At 62.7% G+C, this 20,974-nt stretch overlaps 2 protein-coding genes across 26 annotated transcripts in view; one reads left to right on the top strand and one right to left on the bottom strand.

The window, feature by feature from the left end:
• Positions 1-11,269, top strand: part of SLC41A3 (solute carrier family 41 member 3) — a 21,515-nt gene extending 10,246 nt beyond the window's left edge. For 7 of the 22 annotated variants that reach the window (XM_081526657.1, XM_081526659.1, XM_081526662.1 and 4 more), the window contains 9 exons: positions 3,811-3,918; positions 4,676-4,747; positions 5,482-5,626; positions 6,053-6,199; positions 6,412-6,556; positions 6,959-7,038; positions 8,182-8,316; positions 9,420-9,568; positions 10,134-11,269. In XM_081526657.1, the coding sequence (XP_081382783.1) occupies positions 3,811-3,918; positions 4,676-4,747; positions 5,482-5,626; positions 6,053-6,199; positions 6,412-6,556; positions 6,959-7,038; positions 8,182-8,316; positions 9,420-9,568; positions 10,134-10,343 (1,191 nt within the window). In that variant the 3' untranslated portion in view covers positions 10,344-11,269. Of the gene's footprint in view, positions 1-1,125; positions 1,499-2,133; positions 2,293-3,750; positions 3,919-4,675; positions 4,748-5,481; positions 5,627-6,052; positions 6,200-6,411; positions 6,557-6,958; positions 7,039-8,181; positions 8,317-9,419; positions 9,569-9,788; positions 9,969-10,133 lie in introns of those variants that run through there. The other 15 variants (XM_081526649.1, XM_081526651.1, XM_081526650.1 and 12 more) reach the window with 9 other exon arrangements.
• Positions 10,676-20,974, bottom strand: part of ZXDC (ZXD family zinc finger C) — a 22,662-nt gene continuing 12,363 nt past the window's right edge. The window contains exons 6-11 of one of the 4 annotated variants that reach the window (XM_081526646.1): positions 18,770-19,416; positions 17,863-17,925; positions 17,094-17,178; positions 13,341-13,465; positions 12,400-12,501; positions 10,676-11,605 (exon numbers count right to left, since the gene is read on the bottom strand). In XM_081526646.1, the coding sequence (XP_081382772.1) occupies positions 11,519-11,605; positions 12,400-12,501; positions 13,341-13,465; positions 17,094-17,178; positions 17,863-17,925; positions 18,770-19,416 (1,109 nt within the window). In that variant the 3' untranslated portion in view covers positions 10,676-11,518. Of the gene's footprint in view, positions 11,606-12,225; positions 12,502-13,340; positions 13,466-17,093; positions 17,179-17,862; positions 17,926-18,769; positions 19,417-20,974 lie in introns of those variants that run through there. The other 3 variants (XM_081526648.1, XM_081526645.1, XM_081526647.1) reach the window with 3 other exon arrangements.

The following is a 20,974-nucleotide window of genomic DNA, read 5'->3' as shown; positions in this document are numbered from 1 at the left end:
TCAGAGCTAGAAAGAGATCACAGGAGGTGCTGGGGCCAGAAGGTGGTTACTAGTGGCTATAGGGGGGAGTGGGGTGGTCCAGCTGCCGGCCTGGGGACTAGGGCGGCCGGCGTCCAGACAGGGCCCTCCGAGAGGGGTGGCCTCACACTCAGCCGCTGCCACGCTGTCCTTAGAGACATGCTGTGCTCTCAGCCCCCTGCCCGTGTGGACTCGTGTGTGGACACGCTGACCCCCATCTCAGAGGCGTGCACAGGGGTCGGGGGGCGCCGGGCTTGGATCAGGGTTGGTCCCCCTGGGCCGCTTCCTGGGGGTGGCTGCGGGCCAAGCCCTCCCAGGGCCTTCAGAGGCCGTGCTTTCTTGGTGGGCGTCCCGGGGACATCTTGAGGGTCCGACAATAGACGGGCTGTGACCTGTGTGCATGTGAAGGGCGCAAGGGGTCGCCGGGGTGGCGGCGGACCGTTCACCCTGTGAGTCGTGGTGCAGGGCGTCCCCTTTTCGTTGCGGTCACGATTCCGCTCCCCTTTCTGTGGCGTCGGCCTGGCTGGCCCCAGGGACCTCTCTGGCCAACGTCAGACCTGCCATGGGCAGGTCCAGGCTGTGCGGCCTGTGGCCTTGATCCTGCTGAGCCTGCCTCCAGGCCTGGACGCTGCCCTGGCCCCTGTGGGAGGCACAGTGGACCCTCATTCTCCCCATGTCAGGACCCCTTTCTCCTCGGGGTCTGGACCCTGGAAGCCCCTTCCGGGTCTCCATCCCTCGAGAGAGCAGGGCCACCACGTTCCTTCTGCGAATGCCACCTTTGTCTGTGGCCAGGAGCCCTGAACACTGGGGTTGAGTGGCCGTGGCGTGCGGTCTCTGGACCTTGAGGGGAGACAGGCCTCAGGGGCTCGGAGCTGCCTGGGAAGCAGGTCCTTTGGACCGACGTGCCCCCAGGTCCCACACGCTCTCACCCAGGCTGGCCTCACGTGGCCTGGCTCCCTGGTGCAGCCCCGGCCAGCGTGGGCCGGGCAGCTGGCCGCCGTCAAGGTCGCTCCGGGGGGACAGGGAGTGTCCGTGTGGGAGGGCAGCCGGGGGAGGCAGCGGCGGACACGGCGGCCCCTGTAGGGGGAGAGCCCAACCCACAGGGGTGGACAGCAGGAGCAGCCCCGGGCTGAGTCAGCACCTTTGTTCCCTGCTCTTTAGCTCCGGGTTTGGCCGAGGGGTGGTGAGGACCACCCCCGAGGCTGGCAGCTCCACCCGCGTGGACCCCTTAGGAGACACAGCCTGGTGTGGGTGCCCCGGGCAGGGAGGCTGTCCCAGCCCTGCCATGGTGGTCACCCGGCTGGCCCTGGAGCTCCGCTTCCAGGGCGGGAGGCTGCGAGGCGTGCGCTGCGAGCTCACCCGCTGGCCCCGGGGGGCGCCCCCCGAGACCGCCACCAGCATCGTGGGCCAGGTCCTGCTGCCCGTGCTGCTCTCCGGCCTGGGCATGGTGGTGGCCGGCCTGCTGATGAACCGCGTGCAGGTGTGTACGGGGGGTATGGGGCGGTGGGGCCTGGCGGGGGGCGCCGGGCTCGGGGGCGGGCAGGCGTGTCCTCCTGGGGACACAGGCATCTGAGCTCCAGAGCTCCAGAACTCCTGACGCCCCTGCACGGTCAGCCTGCGTGGACTCGCAGCCTGGGAGCTGGAACCACTTGGATGCGGGGCCTGGGGGCCTCCAGTCCTGCCTCTGTCCCCCTCAAGGGGGTTGGGCGTCCCTGCCTCAGCCTCTCCGTCTGTGAGCTGGGCAGGGTCGTGGGGCTGGCCTTGTGGCCCGAGGGTGCCAGGGAGCCAGGGTGCTGAGCCCGACAGGGGTCCAAGTGGGCCAGGGGACGCGGAGCTGGGGGTCTCCATCGGGAGTGTCTGCTGGGAGGCCGGGGGGTCTGTGTGCTCCGGGTCAGCTCCAGGAGCCCCCCTTGGATTACAGAGGCAGGGAGTGTGTGTTGCAGAGACACTGGGCACATCCGTGAGGGTGGGTGGGGGGTCACCTCTCACCCAGGGGGGTCGTGTGAACAGCACTCCTCCCTAACCTGTGACGTCAGACGCAACTCAGGTTGACACCCAAGGGGACGTCGGGCGGCGTCCCACCTCCCCGGGCTGGAGGGGCATCCAGCGTCACCCCCGGGGGCCCCGGCTCTGAGCGAGGCTCTCAGGACATCTCCACTGCCCAGCCCAGTGCGTGGTGCCCACTGGATGGTGCCCTTGCTGAACTGCTGCCAGTTGGAGCCGGGTCCCCGCCTCCTGCTTTTCCCTGGGGCTGCCCCCAGGTCACCCTCCCAGGTCACCCTCCTGCAGACGCTGGGAGAGCCTGGGGGGACAGCAGGACGCCCCTGCTGACTCTCTGGGGTCCCGTCCGGGAGGAGGACCAGAGCAGACGCCATCGGGAGGGCCAGCAGCCCTGGAGATCACAGCCTCTCCTCCCCATTTGGCAGACGCAGTGTGTGAGGGCTCCCTCGCTCCGCACCTCTCTGCTCACCCCCACCCCCAGATGCAGCCTTGGGGCTCCCAGGGGGAAGCCCGCGTGGTTGGGGGGGTGCGCCTGGCTCAGCCCTGGAGTGTGCAGGCTGGACCTGCCTGGAGCCACGCACACCCAGCCTTGGTCCCGTGGACAGCCCTTGGGTGGCCGTGTGATGGGCCGGGGCAGGGGTCACCCACGCCATCTGGGGCCAGGAGCCCATTTGGGGGTCTGGGGACTGAGGCCCGTGAGGGGCTGGAGTGTCAGCTGGTATCATCCCAAGACTGTTTCCACCCAAGTGGGGAGTTGGCGTTTCTCTCCACGAAACGAGGTTAAGCCCTGGCCTCAGCCCCTGTGGGCCCCTCGCTGCTGGTCCTGTGGCTGCTCCCAGACCTCTCTGGGGCTTACTGCACACGTGGGTGCCGGGAGCCCCGAGGACACATGTTCTCGGATCAGGCTGAGCCGCCGAGAGCCGCATGCCGGGCGGGTGGACGAGGCCACTTGTCGGTTCCTCCAGCGTATCTGGTTGAACCCTGAGCAGACGGAGGCCTCCCCACTGTCCTGGCGTCTGTGTCCTGGCCGCTGGGCCCCTCTGCAGACAAAGGGCAGCGGGCAGGCGCCGAGGAAGGTGGGCAGGTCGGAGACTTGGCAGGCACTTTGCTGGGCCTCTGGGTGCTGTTTCCGGGGGTGTGAGCAGCAGCAGACACTCCAGGTGAGGGGCCCCTGTGTGTGGACAGAGGGGAGTGGGCCAGGGCATCCGGGATGCAGACGCTGACGGCGAGGCCTGTTGGTTCCGTCCTGGCTCTTTGTTCTAAACATACACCACGTGTTGAGTCACCGCGGACCAGCACGGGAGGGAGGCGATTGCATGCAGCATGCAGTTTGGTGAGCCGGCCGGGTCGAGAGCTCACGGCCCAGGTTCCCCGCCCGCCCACCTGTTCCTACGCGCGTCCGTGGGCCGTGAGCGTGTGCGCGCAGGACTGGAATCACAGCGAGGGGTCATCAGGGCTGAGTGACTAGTCCTGCCTGTTGTGGGCCCACATGACCCAGACGTGCGGCTCAGGCCGCAGGTGAGCTGGGGGCTGGAGGCGTGGAGCCCTGGGGGGCCCACAGGACGTCTATGGCCGGGGCAGGGGTCAGGCCAGAAGGCAGGCGTGAGCCAGCCGTGGAGCCCCATCCCATCTGGGTGCCCTGGAGTTGGGCAGCAGACCCCCGAGCCTCCAGGGTCCCCCTGGGAGTCTGCAGGCCAGGCAGCTCCGGGCTGGCCCCTCCCCTGGACCCAGGCGCCCGGGGCAGGGACATGCGGTCTGCGAGTTTGGACTGACGCAGGCCTGTCCCCACAGCACTGGCCCGTGTTCACGGAGATGAAGGACCTGCTGACCTTGGTGCCACCCCTGGTCGGCCTGAAGGGCAACCTGGAGATGACGCTGGCCTCAAGGCTGTCCACCGCGGTGAGCGACGCCCTGCCTCCCCAAGGGGCCGGGCTCTGAACACCCAGTGAAGTCGGGGGTGGTCATGTCGTGTCTCGGCAAGGTCACGCCCGCATCTGGGGTCGGGACAGAGGTGGGAAGCCGGGGGCTGACCTGCGACCCCGTGAGCCATGAGTCAGTGGAGGCTGGGCGATGGGGGTTTGGGGGCTCTCTCGCCAACTCTGGAACTCTGGCAAAGCCTCAGTTTATTTGAAAATAAAAGCCTGAAAGGTCTTTCCTGTGTTCCAATCTGAGAAAAAACGACAACAGTGAAGGTCAGTCCTTTCTCAACCTGGAGTGTTTACTGGAAAAGAACAGACAAGCAGTTAGGAGTCCACGTCCAGTAACTTAGTGAGCTCAGTACAGACGAGCCAAGAGATGCAGTTTCTTTGAAGCTCTTCTTAACTTGTCTTGAATTTGGCTGGCAAAGGCCATGATGTTGGTAGCGGCTACAGCTTCTCAAGGAGGGGAAGCCGCATCTCTGACCTGAATTTTTTTTATCCCAAGAGAAGAGGGGCTTGGGTACATTTCCTGAGCAGGACACTTGGCCCAGGTCGGGGCGAGTGGCTGCTGGTCTCCAGGGGCCCATGTCCCCACCTCACCACCCGAGTCGCCCTCTGAGAGCCGGCAGGACAGTCCACTCTGGCAGCAGTGAGGGGGCCCCCGCTGACCTGCCCAGGGAGGGGGCACCCCTTTGGCCGCGCCCAGGGAACTCACGTCGGCTTCTCTCCCCGCCCAGGCCAACACCGGGCAGATTGATGACCCCCGGGAGCAGTACAGGGTGGTTAGCAGTAACCTTGCCCTCGTCCAGGTGAGCTTCCCCTTCGCCCCTGAGCGCTCCATGCTCGTCACTGCAAACCCGTGCGTCCTCCTCATGGAAGGGTCGCGGTCTCATGGCCGGGGCGGGCCTGCGTGGCTCTGGACAGGACCCGTCTGTGTCCAGTTCCTCTGGCCGGGGCAGCCTGTGGCCACACGCGGAATCTGGACCAGGGCCCGAGGGCCCGTAGGCGAGGCTGCCACTTACCAGAGCTCTATGGCCAGGACCCAGCCTGGGTCCCCAGCTGGGTCTGGGTCACAGTCGCCTTGGTGACACTCACTGGTTCTGCTTTCCTGTTTCCTACCGTATCCTCCTTAACCAGCATCTCATCCGCTCCTGCTCCAGGCAGGCCCTGGGTGGGCACACGGTCCCAGTGCAGCGTGGATGCTATCTTGCCTCCTGTTTTTTTAAAAAGCTTAACATCAAAGCATCTGGATGTCACAGTTGTCCTTGCACACATACTCATTTTGGGGACACTTGAATGTAAAATGAGCCATCAGGTACCATCCTGGGATGCTGTCTGGAATTCTGTGTAGGAACCAGGGTGTGTCCTGGGGCCCCAGGGGATGGAGTGCTGCTGGAGGTCAGACCTGAGGGGAGCCAACCCAGGATAAACACGGGACGCTGGGGAAGGCCAGGGCGGTGGGCCAGGCATTGGGCTGAAGTGGGTGCTGGTCGCCGCTCCCGGGCGAGGGAAGAGCCTGCCTCAGCCTGTTCCCCACCCACAGGTGCAGGCCGCTGTGGTGGGGCTCCTGGCGGCTGTGGCGGCCCTACTGCTGGGCCTGGCCTCGGGCCAGGGGCTGGACGTGGTGGAGGCCCAGGTGCTGTGTGCCAGCAGCGTCCTCACCGCCTCCCTGGCGGCCTGCGCCCTGGGTGAGTGGCCCTCGGGGTCCTGCAGGGGCTGGGGTGCTGCTTGGTCTTCACGCCCACCATGACCTGGACCCGCCCATCTTGGGCCTGGGCAGGGTCTGGGGTCTGGGGCAGGGTAGCATGCAGGCGGCCCCTAGAAGGAGGGGCGAGGGGGCGCACAAGCTGGAGGCTCAAGACCCCTCCCTCGAGGCCACTACACCTCCCAGGACCTGCGTTCGGGTCTTCCCTGAGGCCCAGGGTCCCCAGGGGTTTGCAGCCCCAGAACCACCTCTCTGATGCTTCAGGGCTGTCAGTGTTGGGGCTGCTCCAGTGTCAAGCGCAGGAGCTACAAGGCAGAGTCCCAGCCTTGAGGGCCTGACCCTGTGGAGGGCTGGGTGGGCGCAGTGAGGTCCCGGGCATCCTCCACCCGCTCACCGCCCCCGCCCGCAGGGACGCTGATGGTCTGCATCGTGGTCGGCGCGCGGAAGCTGGGGGTCAACCCGGACAACATCGCCACGCCCATCGCGGCCAGCCTGGGCGACCTCATCACGCTCTCCCTGCTGGCTGTTGTCAGCAGCTTCTTCTACAGACACAGAGGTGCGCCAGAAGCCCTGGGCTGTTGCGGCTGAAGTCTCCGCGGGCTGAGTGGGTGGTGGGAGCAGGCACTCCCGAGGTGCCACAGTCAGGAGTCCGGGCAGAGTGCAGGCAGGAACCGCCCGGCTCCCGGGAGGTGGGGGCAGAGCCGTGAGCCCTGCCCGCGGGCCGTGGCGGGGCCCACCCCAGCTCCGCCACCCCCCCCCCCCCCGCAGCCAGCCAGTATCTGATGCCGCTGGTCTGCGTTGGCTTCGCGGCGCTCACCCCTGCCTGCGTCCTCATCGCCAAGCAGAACCCGCCCGTCGTGAGGATTCTCAAGCTCGGCTGGTTCCCTATCGTCCTGGCGATGCTCGTCAGCAGGTAAGCCCCAAGTCCGCGGCTCTGTGGGCGCTGCCCCTTGCACAGCTGCTGGTGGGCCCCTCCCAACCCCCTTCCTCTCTGACGTGCTTTCCGGGCTATTTCACCGGGAGGGGAGCGGAGGCTGTGGGCTCTCTGTGAGGTGGTGGTCGCAGGCCAGGCCCTGGCAGCATCTCTGGGGAGTCAGCACATCCAGGCCCGCTCAGGGGCCTGGGGAGGGCCCGGGATGTTCTTAGGGGTGACATCTTCGGTGGGTGCCCCAGACAGGCAGGACTTGGGACGCAGGTGGAAATGCACATGGGGGTCCAGAGGGCGCGGGAGAGGCTGGGTGGGGGGTGACGGGGTGGCCCGTGTGCCAAGGTTGGCGGGCGTCCGTGCCACTAACTGTCTGCTGTCTGCCTGCAGCCTCGGGGGGCTCATCTTGAACAAGACCCTCTCCCGGCCGCAGTTCAGAGGCATGGCCGTCTTTGCCCCCATCATGTGTGGTAGGTGCTGGGGCCGTCATGGGGGCTTCGGGGCCAGGGGCTGGGAGAACAGTGACCGTGGGAGTTCGGGTTGGCCCCAAACGCAGCCGGGAGGCCAGACTGCGGTCCTCAGTGGCTCCCCTGCAGTACGGCTGCCCTCAGGGCACCAGGAGCAGGGCTGAGCCCACACCTGCCGGCCATCACCTGGGACCCACCTACTGGCGTCAGGGCCCCACGCGGCTTCCCTCTTGGATTCACTGACGGCACTTTAAAACTCAAGACAGTTACGATTAAAAGCCCAGGTTGCTGTCATCTCCTTGAGCAGCAAGGCTGCAATGTACCAGCTTATGTTCTGGAGGCTCCGGGGTCCCCGCTCAGCATCTGCCTGCAAGCACCAGGCCTCACAGGGAGATGAGCTGGGCGGTGGGGAGTGGTGAAGGGTGCAGGTGGGCTCCCGGGAGAGTGGTGTGGGGCACGGCCAGTGCCACCAGGAATCCAGACAGTGGGCCACGCAGGCTCCATCTGCAGGCCCCTCTGCTCACGGCCAACCTCGGAGTCCTCCAGAGCAGCCCAGGCGGTCGGTCTCCACCCTGGGGGGGCCCAGGGAGGGGTCCTCCAGGGCTGGGGCAACAGAATATGGAAGGGACAGTGGCCAGGAGCCAACCCCTGACCTGCACCCGCAGGAGCCCTGTGGCCTCTGGCCCCGGCATGCTCAGCTCCTGGTGACGCCAGGAGCCCCTTGAGCCCAGCTAGGCCGCGTGTGCCCCGCCCTATCTCCTCTCCTTCTGGCCTTGACATTCCCTCAGACGTGCCTGTGGTCTGGATCCTTCCTGAGCGGCTCCCCGAGACCACCCCTCCCTCCCTCCCTCACCAGCCCTGCACCCTGCACCCGGGCATCAGCCTCTGAAACCTGAGGCTGCTGGTCATGCCTCCTTCACCGTCAGAGGCGCCCTGTCAAGCTGCCCCTGCTGCTCCCTGGACGCCTCCCTCACAGGTCCTGGCCCCCCAGTCTGGAGCCAGACAAGGCGTGTGGTCAAGTGCGAGGGAAAGAGAGGAAATCAAGTGCTGAATCGGCCAAGGAAGGCTTCCTGGAGGAGCTGAACTTAAAATAAGGGATAGGCTCTGAGACGGACGTCAAGGGCGGGAAACTGGGCTGTCTTGCAGGTGTTGGTGGCAACCTGGTGGCCATTCAGACCAGCCGGATCTCCACGTACCTGCACCTGTGGAGCACGCCCGGGGTCCTGCCCCTCTGGATGAAGCAGTGCTGGCCCAACCCCTGCTCCACGTTCTGCAGCTCAGGTGGGTCTGGGCCTTCCAGGGACCACATGCTCGTTTCTTTCCAGGATGGCATGGCTGGAGTCTGTGTCACTAGGCCTGACCCCCAGCACAGGCGAGGCCCCTGCACCCCAGGCGTGCCGTCCAGGCCCCGGGGTGGGCCGTCTGCCCCACCCTGTCTGACTCGCCATCCCTGTGCAGACAAGCTCTCGACTCCCCACTGTAGCCTGTGCGCCGTCTCAGAGCCGCGCACAGGGCAGGGGGATGGCATGCGGCTACTGGTCACACCTCTGCAGGGACCAGCGCTCCACAGGCCGGGGGTTGCCCCTGGGGGGGTCACCCCGTGACCTTGTCACTTCTAACTCCATCCCTGGGAGTCAGGTCACAACACAGGCTTTGGGGGGAAATGTCGTCTGTAGTTCTTAGTTCTCAGTGGGTTTTCCTGAGTTTTCATGCCACCTGCTGATAGTAACAAACTACTTTTCCCTTTGTAAGTTTTTTTTTTAAAAGACCCATTTTAACAATCAGGCTTTGTACGGTTTCTCACCATGAAGAGGTCTGGCGCACCCTCTCTGGGGTGTTTTACAGTTACATCCACACGACTGTGCCGCCCTCCCCACCTAGTTGATGAGACGCTGTATTATCTCAGAGCAGATGGAGCCTGGCTCTCACTGAGACCCCCTTCTGCCCAATAAGACCCTCGCATCACGGGCTGGCTTTACAGCCTGCGGTCTCGGCAGGAAAGCGCGTCTCTCGCAGCCTCGGAGCCACGAGCGCAGCCGCTAAGGACCATGCCAAGGGGTCCCCAGCCTTGGCCCCAACACGTCCGCACAGCAGCCTCCAGAAGCCACTGTGGGTCCTGCCTCCTCTGCCGGGGCTTCTGCATCCACTTCCCCCATCACAGCAGGTCGTGTTGCCTCCTAGTTGTCCGCATTGCTTGCTTCTGTGGCTCGGTCCTGGTTGTTCTCCTTGCTCCGACGCCGGCTCCCAGGAGTGCTGGCCGCACCCGTGGCGAGGACACGCAGCGGCTGTGACACGTGTGGCACGAAGTGCACGTGGCCGCCACGCTGCAGGCTCCCGCCCAGGCCTCTGCAGCTGCCACTCAGCCACGGCCCTGCCTCCTGCAGAAATCAACGCCATGTCGGCCCGTGTCCTGCTCATGCTTGTGGTCCCCGGCCACCTGGCCTTCTTCTCTATCGTCTCCCTGCTGGAGAGCCAGTCAGTCCCGAGCGACAGGACCTTCGTGCTCCTGTACCTGCTGGCGGGCCTGGTCCAGGTAAGGACGGCCACCGCGCCCCATCCTGGGAGGGGTCCCTGGACAAGCGGGACATAGTCCCCACCTCCCGGAGGTTCGGTCAGCTGGTTCAGCCCGGGGGCCATGTCCAGAGGCACTGCTCACGCCTCCCCAGCAGGGTGAGCGCAGCGGTGGAGGCCGGGTCCAGCAATGGGCAGGGCCGGCCAGGGGCTCCTACAGGCATGTGGGCTTCTGCCGTCAGGTCGCCTGCCGAGGCCCTGGGGGCGGCCCCGTGAGGCCGCATCGGCAAGGCTATGACCCTGAAGGGCAGCCTGGGAGCCCGGGAGGCCGTCCGCAGCGGCGCCCGGGCGGGACAGCCTAGACAAGCAGCTTCAGGACCTGAGATCTGACCGCACGCAGGGCTCCTCCACACAGGCTTCCGGTGAGCCGGAGAAGTAGAACTGGCGGGAGGCTCCGGGCGGAGATGCGCCTCTGCCGAGGGGAATCCGGGGCAACATGGGGCCCGGGGCAGCACACCCCCCTACACCTCCACCCGGAGGCCTGCGGCCCCTCCCGCGCGGCCATCACCCCGCCTCTCCCCCCGCAGGTGACGGTCCTGCTGCACCTGGCGGACGTGGCGGTCCGGCTGGCTTGGCGGCAGGCCCTGGACCCAGACGACCACTGCATCCCGTACCTCACGGGGCTGGGCGACCTGCTGGGCACTGGCCTGCTGGCGCTCTGCTTCCTCGCCCATGGGCTGCTGTGGACTGGGGTGCAGCCAGGTGGCCCCCTGGACCCGGCGTCTGGACCCTCCTAGGGGCCTGGGAGACCCCTCCCTCGCGCCCACAGGACCCGACCTGGCTCCTCCCGGCCGGACCCCGGGGCTGGGCCAGCCTCCGCCCAGCACACATGTGCCGGGGGGCGGGGCGCGGGGGGGCAGGACCCTCAGCCTGCAGGGCCGTCCTCCCCGCTCTTCTGGGGACGAGCCTGCTCCCCCTTTCTGCTCCCAGCGTCTCTTGTCATCAGCAGAAACCTTTGCTTAGATTTAAACCCCCAGAGGAGGGTAAAGGTGAGACTGGATCCCCGGCCCACCCCAAGGGGAGGGGGATCGGCCCCACACCACGGCGAGAAGACACAAGAGCTTCTGGCTCAGCTACAAAAACTTTTATTCACTCTTATGAGGAGCTGGGCCCAACACCAGCAGGGACCTCAGTGCCTGGGAAACGGAAGCCGGTCCCGAGCACCTCGGGGGACAAAGGTCCAGCCCTGGCCCGGAGGCTGCATGTCCAGGGCGCTCTGGACAAGCGGGGAGCTGAGGTGCTGGTGGGGCGGCCGAGATGCATCTACTGATGAGGACGCAGCCCCCCCGCCCCCGCAGGACACCGGGGGTAACAACAGAAAGCGGGGTCATTCCCACAGGCCCAGGCCCACACCTCAGGAGACAAACAGAAAGGGCAGACTGAGAACCACCAGCATCTGAACAACACCTGCAAAGGCACAGGGCCCACCTCCAGGGCCTGCATCCAGTCCCCCAACGGGCAGTAACTCCGAGCATAGTCACAACTCGTGTCCTCCCGCAGGGCGGGCTGTGCACTGAGAGCCAGCACGCGAACACGCGTGCACACCTGAGCGGCCACACGCCAGGGTCAGGGTCTGGCACGAGCCTCAGTGCTCAGACAGCTTTGCAAACCGCTGTCAGCTACTACGAGATACCAACACCCAAATAAAAACTAAGAAAGCTCACTCTGTGAGTTTGACTCAACACTCGGCCAGTGCGGGGGCTGCAGCAGGGCCTGGGGCCGCCGGCCCGCGTCCTCAGGGGCACCGCGCTCAGCTGAGCAGGGAGACCAGCACCTGCTCTCGCAGCCACGGCGGGAGGCCCAGCCCCAACCGTCCCTGACAGAGCGGAACAGAAACACTCAAAAGCGTACCCCGGAGTCTCTGAAGAACGGGCCTGGCCGCCCAGCGGCAACCCCGGCTCAGGGGGGTGGGTCACGGCCGAGCCCGCAGACCGGCCGCACCGCCCGAGCATGGTGCCTCCTCGGGCCCTGCGGCGCCTCCGACCGCAGGCAGCACCTCCTGCAAAGCAAGCACAGCAGTGAGCTCGGCCCCACCAGCCGCCCAGGCTGAAGCCACTCATCCTCTCCCCTTTCAAGTGTACGTGTCGCTTCAAGGAAGAGATTCTCCCACCAACAAAACTGAGGCGAGGGGCGCTCCATCCCCGCCCCGGTCTCCTCAGAGAGGGGACCCCCACCCCGGTCAGCCCCGTGTGGACGGGCTCTGGCCGCCACCCCAGCACTGGGTTCCAGGCCACCACGGACACCGACCACTGTCCATCCCCCGCTGCCCCAGGAAGGAGCCTGGGACGAGGGCCACCCAGTGGGCCGAGGGACAGCTGTGAGGCCTTCCGGATGCTACAACCAGCGGCCTCCAAGCCCCGTCCAACGTCCACCTCTAACGTCACAGCCCAAGTTGAATATAAGCAAACCAAAGTTACTGTCTGATTTTTACGTATGTGTTTCAAATCTGACAAAGCACTGAGGTCACCCTTATCCAAATCTGAATTATCCACTGCCACCCACACACAGCGTAACCAGCGACTCCAGCAAACCATTTAACGTGTCTGGGCCTATCTCCACACAGGCAGAAACCTGGCCAGCCCAACTCGCACAGTCCTGAATACATGAAATCCCACCAAGAAGTGTGAACCTGAGCTGCAGGCTCAGTCTTTACTTCTCAAACCCTCACCCTCTTCTCCAGGAAAACACCCTGGCCACTCAGCCAGGGGGCCCAGGGTGAGTCCACCTCAGGGACGAGCCTGGAAGCTGAAGCTTTGTGGGAGTCGACAAACCCAGAGAACAAGGGCACCGAACCTGGAGGATGTAGACAGGCAGGTCGACAGCAAGCAGGGGGTGGAAGGCCGGAGGCTGCGGGCTGAGCGCCAGGGGCAAGACCCCATCCCCTGAGGGTTCGTCCTGCAGAAGCAAGGGCACCACGTCACGGACCCTAGCCCCAGGAGGCCTGCCCCCCGGACGCAGCCACACTGGCCCAGCCTGTCTTCCGGGGAGGCCCGAGGTCCATGGCGTCCAGGTCTAGGGGTCGGCCGCCTGCCTTCCCTGCCCTCCCTGATCCCATGGCCCCACTCAGCCCCGAGGCCCACAGCCGCAGACACAGAAGCGCTCAGCGAAGACACACGGGGCGGCTGAGCCGCGCGTCACCGGTGTGGACACCTCTCTCCTCCCCAGCCCCTGCCAGCCCTAAGAAGGCAAGGCTGAAGGTGACCACGTCCCGCCAGACGCGGGAGCCCACATCTTGACCAGGGAAAGCATGGACGCCGCGCGTGACAGACGGGGGGTGGGGGGAGTGGGTGTCTGTGTGTCTGTCTATCTGTGTTTGTGTGTGTCTGTGTCTATGTGTCTGTGTCTCTGTGTGTGTCTGTGTCTCTGTGTCTGTCTGTGTGTGTGTCTATGTGTATCTCTGTGTCTGTGTGTCTGTGCGTGTGTCTCTGTCTCTGTGCATGTGTGTCTCTGTGTGTGTGTCTGTCTGTGTCTGTATGTCTGTGCTCATGTGTGTCTCTGTGTGTGTGTCTGTGTCTCTGTGCGTGTGTGTCTCTGTGTCTGTGTCTCTGTGTGTGTGTCTGTGTCTGTGTGTGTCTCTGTGTCTGTGCGTATGTGTTTCTATGTGTGTGTCTGTGCGTGTGTGTCTGTGTGTGTCCGTGTGTGTGTCTGTGTGTCTCTGTGTCTGTTTGTCTGTGTGTGTCTGTGTGTCTCTGTGCATGTCTGTCTCTGTGTGTCTGTGTGACGCCTGTTCTCACCTGCAGCAGCTGCACCTGGATGCACGGCAGGGCTCCAGGCATGGCGAGGCTGCCCCACAGCCAGGCTCCCGGGCCGGCACAGACGTCACCTTCCCCCGGGCTTGGTGCAGAGTCCCTGGTGGCTCCTGAAACACAGACACAGCCTCCTGCGTCCTCCACGCACACGGCACACGAGCCCCCCGCCCTCCAGGGTGGACCCCGCCTCACCCTGCATGCCCGCCAGCCAGGGGCACGCGCGGTCCCTAACACACGGAGCACAGTGCTCTCGGGAGGAGGACACAAGGAAGCTGCCTCCCCAACTCCCACCCCCCACCCCGGCACCTGCTAAGCGGCTCTTTCGGTCCAACTTCCTTCACAAAAACCATCACTGTCTTGGTTTTATAACAATACACTTAACATTGACCACAAAGAAGGCAAGCTCCTAACCTCAGAAAGGGCTTCTCTGACACAGGAACACAGCCCCAGCTGGCTCCACTGCCCACTCTCGCTGACCCTGGACAGCGAGGTGGGCAGACGGGCACCCACCACGGACATGGAAAGCAGGGGGCAGGCAGACACACTCGGGTGCGGGAGTGCCAGGGCGAGGTGCCCAGGCGACTGGTGGACACGGGCACGGAATGGCCTCACCAAGACGGCACGTTCATGCCTGCGGGGTCTCACTGCAGACGCCCCGACCCCGGCCCCCACACGGCCTCTGGGTCCACAGTCCGGCCTCCTCTGGAATTTCATGGGAGACCCTGTCATGCTCTCAAGTCTTCCATCACCCTAGCACACTTTCCTGCTACAAACATGTCCATAAATGGGAACTCCACTTATTTTTAAAGTTTATTTAAATACACTTTCTAGGAGTGAATGTTCTTCATCTGAAAAGCTGTTACCAGTACAGTTATTAGTAATGCAAACCCATCGAAAACAAGACATATTAAACTGCTAACCATGAAACATCAAAGGGGAAACCCCACTGACGCATCAAGGAGGGCACTACCGGCTGGCTCCCAGGCAGCTCGCATCTGTATGAGCTTGGAGACTGATATCGAAACAACTTTTTAACAAAATGCTCACATGCTTTAAATGTACCTTCATCCCAACTCTGCAGCTGCAGATTCAGCTCTTTTGCTTTGGACGAAGCCCATGTGGTACAGTCAGACATAAAACTGATGGAGGGCCTGACTACATTTTACATCTAAATGGACATACCTGCATGCCAACTCATGTTTCAAGGCATATGAGGGAAGCCCCTGTCATGAAACCACTATGGAATAAATGAAGGCAGGCCTCAAATAATGCATCTTTTGAAGTAACTTTTAAAACCAGACAAGATGTGGGGATGTCTCTGGTTGTTAAGAATCTGCCTTCCAATATAGGGGGTGGGAGTTCAATCCCTAGTTGGGGACTAAGATCCCACACACCATGGAGCAGCTAAACCCGTGTGCACCACAGCTGAGACCCCACGTGACCCAGCTAAGCCCGTGTGCACCACAGCTGAGACACCATGTGACCCAGCTAAGCCCGTGTGCACAGCTAAGACCCTGTATGACACAGCTAGGCCTGTGTACCACAACTAAGACCCAGTGTGACCCAGCTAAGCCCGTGTGCACAGCTAAGACCCCGTGTGACCCAGCTAAGTCCTTGTGCACCACAGCTAAGACCCTGTGTGGGCAGTTTTTTTTTTAAAGTAGGCAAGGTTCACACAATGTGTGTCTCACACTCATCACCAAGTCACAACATAAAGATGAGGTGAGTCTAGCCCCCTCTCTCCTTGACACTGATGACGTGGCACGAGCCATGATACCTCTGAGACCCCAGCTGGGATCCAAGCTCCGCCTTCACGCATGACTGTGGGCACACACGCTACTTAAATGGGGGAATTAAGGAAAAATCAGGCGTACATATCAGAAATAAACTCCCTTGGTTCTTCTAGATGTTGTGACTGAGTGTCTGTTTCACACTTAGTGATGGATGGCTCCACGGGGCTCAAAAACATGTCCAGTTTTAGTCAGCAACTAGCACATCACTGTGTGTTCACAATATCAAGCCCAGTCAGCTTTGCCCACTAGGTCAACACACACTTAACTGAAGGAAATCACACAAACCCTCCCTCCAGTGTGCCTCCAACCCACCTGAGAGGGCCTGCGCCCCCAGACACCAAAGTCACTGTTAGAGGAGCCACTGCTGCTGGCATAGAGGGCGCTCAGCTGGGCCCCCTTCTCCTCTCTCTCACCCGGGGGCCCCTCTCCTGTGCAGAGAACACCCGAGCCATCAGTGTACCATGGCCCGGCCCTTCCCCAGCCGTGTAGACATCCATGATCTTCGGAGAGATCCACATGGGGGAGGCGAGGTGACGTTGTCAGGCACCATGGCCAGGGACAAAGTACAGGGAAGCGTGTTTCCACGTGTCTGCAGTTCCACCAAAATCAAAGCTCTGGGGAAACACGGCTGCCCCGAGGGCTCTGGAAAAGGGACGCTGGGCCTGTACTTATGCTCCTCCTCCTGCTGGCTGTCTCGGGCCTCGACTGGGGGTGGGGGTGAGGGAAGGAGCCTTCACACTCAAAGAGAAGCGCCCACCACCTCATGTGAGAAGCCTGGACACTTGGCAGGCTCCAGACTTCTACTTCCCTTGACAGCCAACACAGTGCTTGAGTCACTGAGCAGGTAAACATAACCGACCACCCCTGGAGGGCACAGACAAGCCAGCAGGCTCCTTGTCCTGAAAATGGGGAGATTCGGGGACATTTCTGATCTTCCTGCATGAGCAGAAGTCTTCTAGCTGAAAATGAGTGAGGAGGGATGTCAGCGTCGTCTTCAACTCTGGTGAAGCAGCAGGCCCAGAGCCCAGGCCTTGGGGGTTGGACTGAGCCCCTAGGCCTGACTCGCCAGGGCACAGCCTCCGGTCGGGTGACTGGAAACATAAGATACAGGGACCTGCACGCTGACAGTCCCACCGACCCAGCGAACACACTGCCCCAGTCTGTAGCAAGTGTGCGCGCAGGCGCACACACATGGGAGAGACCAGGGCGAGGGAGGGGCCGCACGAATGTGAAAGACCCAAACACAAAGCCTCCCTGGGTGATTTGAACAAACAGATGTACAAACATTCATGGCACTTATGACTGAAAACTGGACACAAGCTAGATGCCAACTTGAAAGAAAGGCAAGCTGGTAACCTCTAACCAAGTGATGACCCTGCCTGGTATGTTTCTAAGTGTCCTGGCTTCTAAAAAGATAATGCAGAAGTATTAACAAAAACAACGAAGAAAGAAAACCGCTCTACAGGCACCGCCCTGGCAGCTCCGTCTCCACGGGCCCCACCACGTCTGTGCTCCCCACCCGCAGCCCCCACCACCCCGGGGTTCGGGGACCGGGGGCCCGGCCTCCTGCCCCGTGACAGTGAACACTGACCACAGCGCACGCGCCACGGGGCAGTGTTTACGTGAAGAAAGCTGACAGAAAAGAGCGTGTCATCATTATATAGAGAGACAGATGGACAACAGTATACCGCTGATCCCACACTCCTCTTGATGCTTTTGAAATGAGCTTTAGTTAAATATTTTATGTAGTGCTTTTTGAGGACCAGCATCAGCTTCACAACGCACCAAGCGCGGCCACCCTGGACAGGCGGGCGAGTTCGCAAACTAGCACGTACTGTGCGGCCCCCTCAGTGTGTTTTAAAAACTCCACAAAGCGGCTGACGCCTTAAAACCGGAAGCCCCCTGCCCGGGGCTCCCCGCGCCGGCCCACCACACGCAGCCTCACCAGCGCGGCTCCCAGCGCTTCTCCGCTTCTTCTCCTTGGCTCGCTGAACGGACTGGGAATCAGTTCTCGCTGAGCCTCCACCTTCCTGAATCCAAAAAGAAAAGCATCATCAGTCAGGGGACCCAAACAGCAGGGGGGCGACTGAGCGCAGGGTCTGCTTCACGGTCAGAGACCGAATGCCACGCTGGGCGACGGGGGCACCGAGTCAGAGCTGTGATGTGACTCTGTGATCCACACAGACAACGCATGTTCCTCCGGAGTCTAAAACGTATGAAACACCTCACACGGAAACCAGTCTGTCGTGAGCCGAAGACCCCTCTGCTGCCTGAAACACAGAGCCCAAGTCCTGGTGACCAGGACCCTGACCGCAGCCCCATGGCCTCAGGATGGGCCCTCCACATGCTCGGGGCCAGGGCTGCTTGGGGCCTCAGCCGGCAAGGCGGCCAGTGCCCCAGGGAGTGCGGGACCTTCCCCGAGGGGCCAGTCCGCGGGCGCGGGGCTGGGAGTACCGCGAGGGGCCCGGTTTGCAGGATCGAGGTTGGGAGCACTGTGAGGACACGCGGGCCCTTCCCCGAGGGGCCGGTTCGCGGGTGTGGGGCTGGGAGTGCCATGAGGGGCCGGTTCGCGGGTGCGGGGCTGGGAGCGCCGTGAGGGGCCCGGTCCACGGGTGCGGGGCTGGGAGTGCCGTGAGGGGCCCGGTCCACGGGTGTGAGGCTGGGAGCGCCGTGAGGACATGGCCGACCCTCATCCCCGGGGGGCTCGGGCATACCTGCGGGCCCCTCTCTGCGCGCCTTCTGGGCTCCCAGACGCCGGGCCGGCCCCAGTCACACAGCTAGCGAGAGAACGGACAGGGTCGGGGTCAGGCTCATGCGCCACTGGCCCTGGGCCTCGGCCACCGCTGCGTCCCTCACGGTGGACGCCGGCTGCATGGATTAGCTCTTCTTTAAATCGTGGCAAGGTAAGATTTAACTTTTTGAACATAAACATCACTATTGAATTTAACCTGCACCACAAAGAGAAACCTACTCGACTGCTCCCACCTGAGGCTGAGGAAAAAGACTGTCCCGAGACTCTGATTAAGTTACTTTAAGTTACACTGAACACATAACTGACATAAGTGCAGTTATAATACATTAACGTCAGGCCTCACAACTGGAGAAGCTGTCATAACCCTCCAGAGACAGAGCTCCCAGACCACTCTCTTTTTCTCATCAATTCTAACTGGTCATTTTCCCTGGTTTTCGCGTCCATGAATCTTTAGACACAGTTGATGCTGCAATTCCTCTGGGTCAGGAGTCCGTCTGAGGGCCTGCTATTACGTCACACGCTCAAACACCAGGACATTTCAACATTGTGAACGTCCCAGCTTTTCTCAGGAAAAGACACATTATCACCAAAATCACAGGACTCGAAAAGACCTTAGAAATCATGTCGAAGCCCCTCATTTCAGAAATAACTGAGAATCGAAGGCTCGGACAAGTTAAGTGATTTGCTCAAGGTCATCAACACTAGTCCGTTCCAGATTTGAGACGGGAATTCAGGTTTCCAGACTTGTAGCCGGGGCTCCGTGTTCTCGCAAGCCCCTAAGAAGCGTCTACAGTAGAGGGTTAATCCAGGACAGCGCACGGCGGGGCAGGAGCCGAGCTAGAAGCCGGTGACCCCAGGGCGCCTCGTACCAGGTAGAAGCCGCCGGTCCCCGCCGCGAGCCCGGCATCTCTCCGAGGACCGCGCTCCTCCGTGGGGCTGGAGTCTGCAGGCCGCGACGCCCCTTCACCTGGCTCCTGCTGCCAGCCGGGCTGGGCGCGGGGAGGCGAGTCTGGCTCCACCTTGATGGGCACCGGCGGCTCCGGAGCGCTGCTGGCTCCCCGGGGGCCGCTCGGGGTCAGAGCCTGGGGGTCCTGACCCAAGTTCTTCACGGGCACGGCCACCAGACAGCCCAGAGCTCCTGCGCCTATGGCTGGCATGTCGTCCACAGTGAGGCCGCCCTGCTGGAAACCCACGGATGCCGTCCCAAGGACGAGGGGGCTGTCCGGGCCAGGTGGGACGTCGCCATGGGCCACCAAGACCAGCGGGTCCATCGGCCCGAAGGAAGCCTGACTGGCAGGGAGGTCCCCTCCAAGAGAGGCACCCACAGAAGTCACATCGATGGTCAGGATCCCAGCGCCCAGCGCCTCGTCAGGGGCCCCGGGGGCGGCACTGCCGTCAGCCGGCGGGTCGGAGAAGAGGACTGCCAGGTCCACGTGGCTGAATTCGCCCTGCCCGGGGCTGCCGGGGTCACTGCTGGGCGTCAGTGTGCTCGGAGCCCCCAGTGGAGGGAGGAGGTCTGAAAAGGAAGGAACACTGGTGACTGTGGTGACCAGAGACGGGGAGGGCCATCTGCGCTTAAGCCGTGGACAGGACACTCCAAGGGGACATGGACGCTCCCCGCAGCCCCCGGAGGCGCCATGCTCCGCAGGAAGGTGCCGGGGGGATGCGTGGGTGCCCTGCGTGGGGGCTCAGAGCCTCGAGTCCCCGGGTCCTCTCCCGGTTGCGGACCTGACCCGGCCACTGATGCTCCCCAAGTAATAGAGAGAGAAGATCTCAACCCAAGTCCTTCAGGCTTCGCACCCTTAACCCGTGCGGCCCCGCAGCACCCGTGGAAATGGAGCCCCTCACAGAGCACGAACCACCGACCTCAGGCAGCGCTGACCCCAAGGCTTGGGACCGTTCTGGGGTCGGTGGCGTCAGGCCATCTCTCAGCTTGCTCTCCGCCTCTCCCGAGCTTGAGGGGAGAGGACGGGGAGGATGGTGGGGACCAGCTGGCCGGCCTTTGCAGAGACCACAGCAGGCCCCGCGCGCTGAGCCCAGGCCGCAGCCCCCTGGACGGAGCGGCTCCCAATGGGCTCGGGCAGCTGCCCTGTTTCCAGGCGCCCTCACCCCACGGCAGGCACAGGCCCGGCCCCCAAGCGGCCTCCCCTGACCACAGTGGCACCCACACCCAGCACTCGAGTAACTGCTCCTCAGTGAAGAACTCCAGCCGTGAGGTCACCCTCAGGGGAAGGGACAATGGAGACATTAAACGATGTCACCGAACGTTCACGCTGGAGTTTGGACGCAAGAACACCCACCATCCCAAATCCTGGTGCACGCTCGCCAGGCACCAAGCCACCAGGGAGATGGGAGCACGAGAATCTGGCGGGGGAGCCAGCGGGGCTGCGACACGACTCTCCTGCAGCAGCTGGCACCCCTCAACCCGGAGCGAACCCCAGGCTCACGCCACCCTGTGGATGCCGTGGCAGAGCAGCTACGAGGTTCCACTGGGGACCCAGGGGGGAAAGTGGCTGCAGACACCGTCCCAGAGCAGATGAAGGACAGCCACGCGAAGAGCCTCTGCCCGCACCTGTGCTGCTATGGAGCTTAGACGCTGGGCCCGCCCATAGGGGCCGCAACGATCAGCCAGCACCAGGGAACGTTCTGGAGAGACGGCAGGGACTCTCTGAAGATGGTAAACATGGAAACACGTCTCTTTCTCAAAACTTTCCAGTTTTCTAAACAACCTTGCTGATTCAGCTCCCTATGAAAAGATCAAGAATGATAATACAGTTTTTCAGTAGTCATGTATGGATGTGAGAGTTGGATCGTAAAGAAAGCTGAGTGCTGAGAAATTGATGCTTTTGAACTGTGCTGTTGGAGAAGACTCCTGACAGTCCCTTGGACTGCAAGGAGATCCAACCAGTCCATCCTAAAGGAGATCAGTCCTGGGTGTTCATTGGAAGGACTGATGCTGAAGCTGAAACTCCAATACTTTGGCCACCTGATGCGAAGAGGTGACTCGTCTGAAAAGACCCTGATGGTGGCAAAGACTGGAGGCAGGAGGAGAAGAGGACGACAGAGGATGAGAT

The sequence above is a fragment of the Giraffa tippelskirchi genome, chromosome 9 (genome assembly GCF_054371585.1).
Source record: "Giraffa tippelskirchi isolate mGirTip1 chromosome 9, T2T-mGirTip1v1.2.pri, whole genome shotgun sequence".
NCBI classification, from domain to species: domain Eukaryota; kingdom Metazoa; phylum Chordata; class Mammalia; order Artiodactyla; family Giraffidae; genus Giraffa; species Giraffa tippelskirchi.
This window is presented reverse-complemented; position numbering and strand designations above follow the sequence as displayed.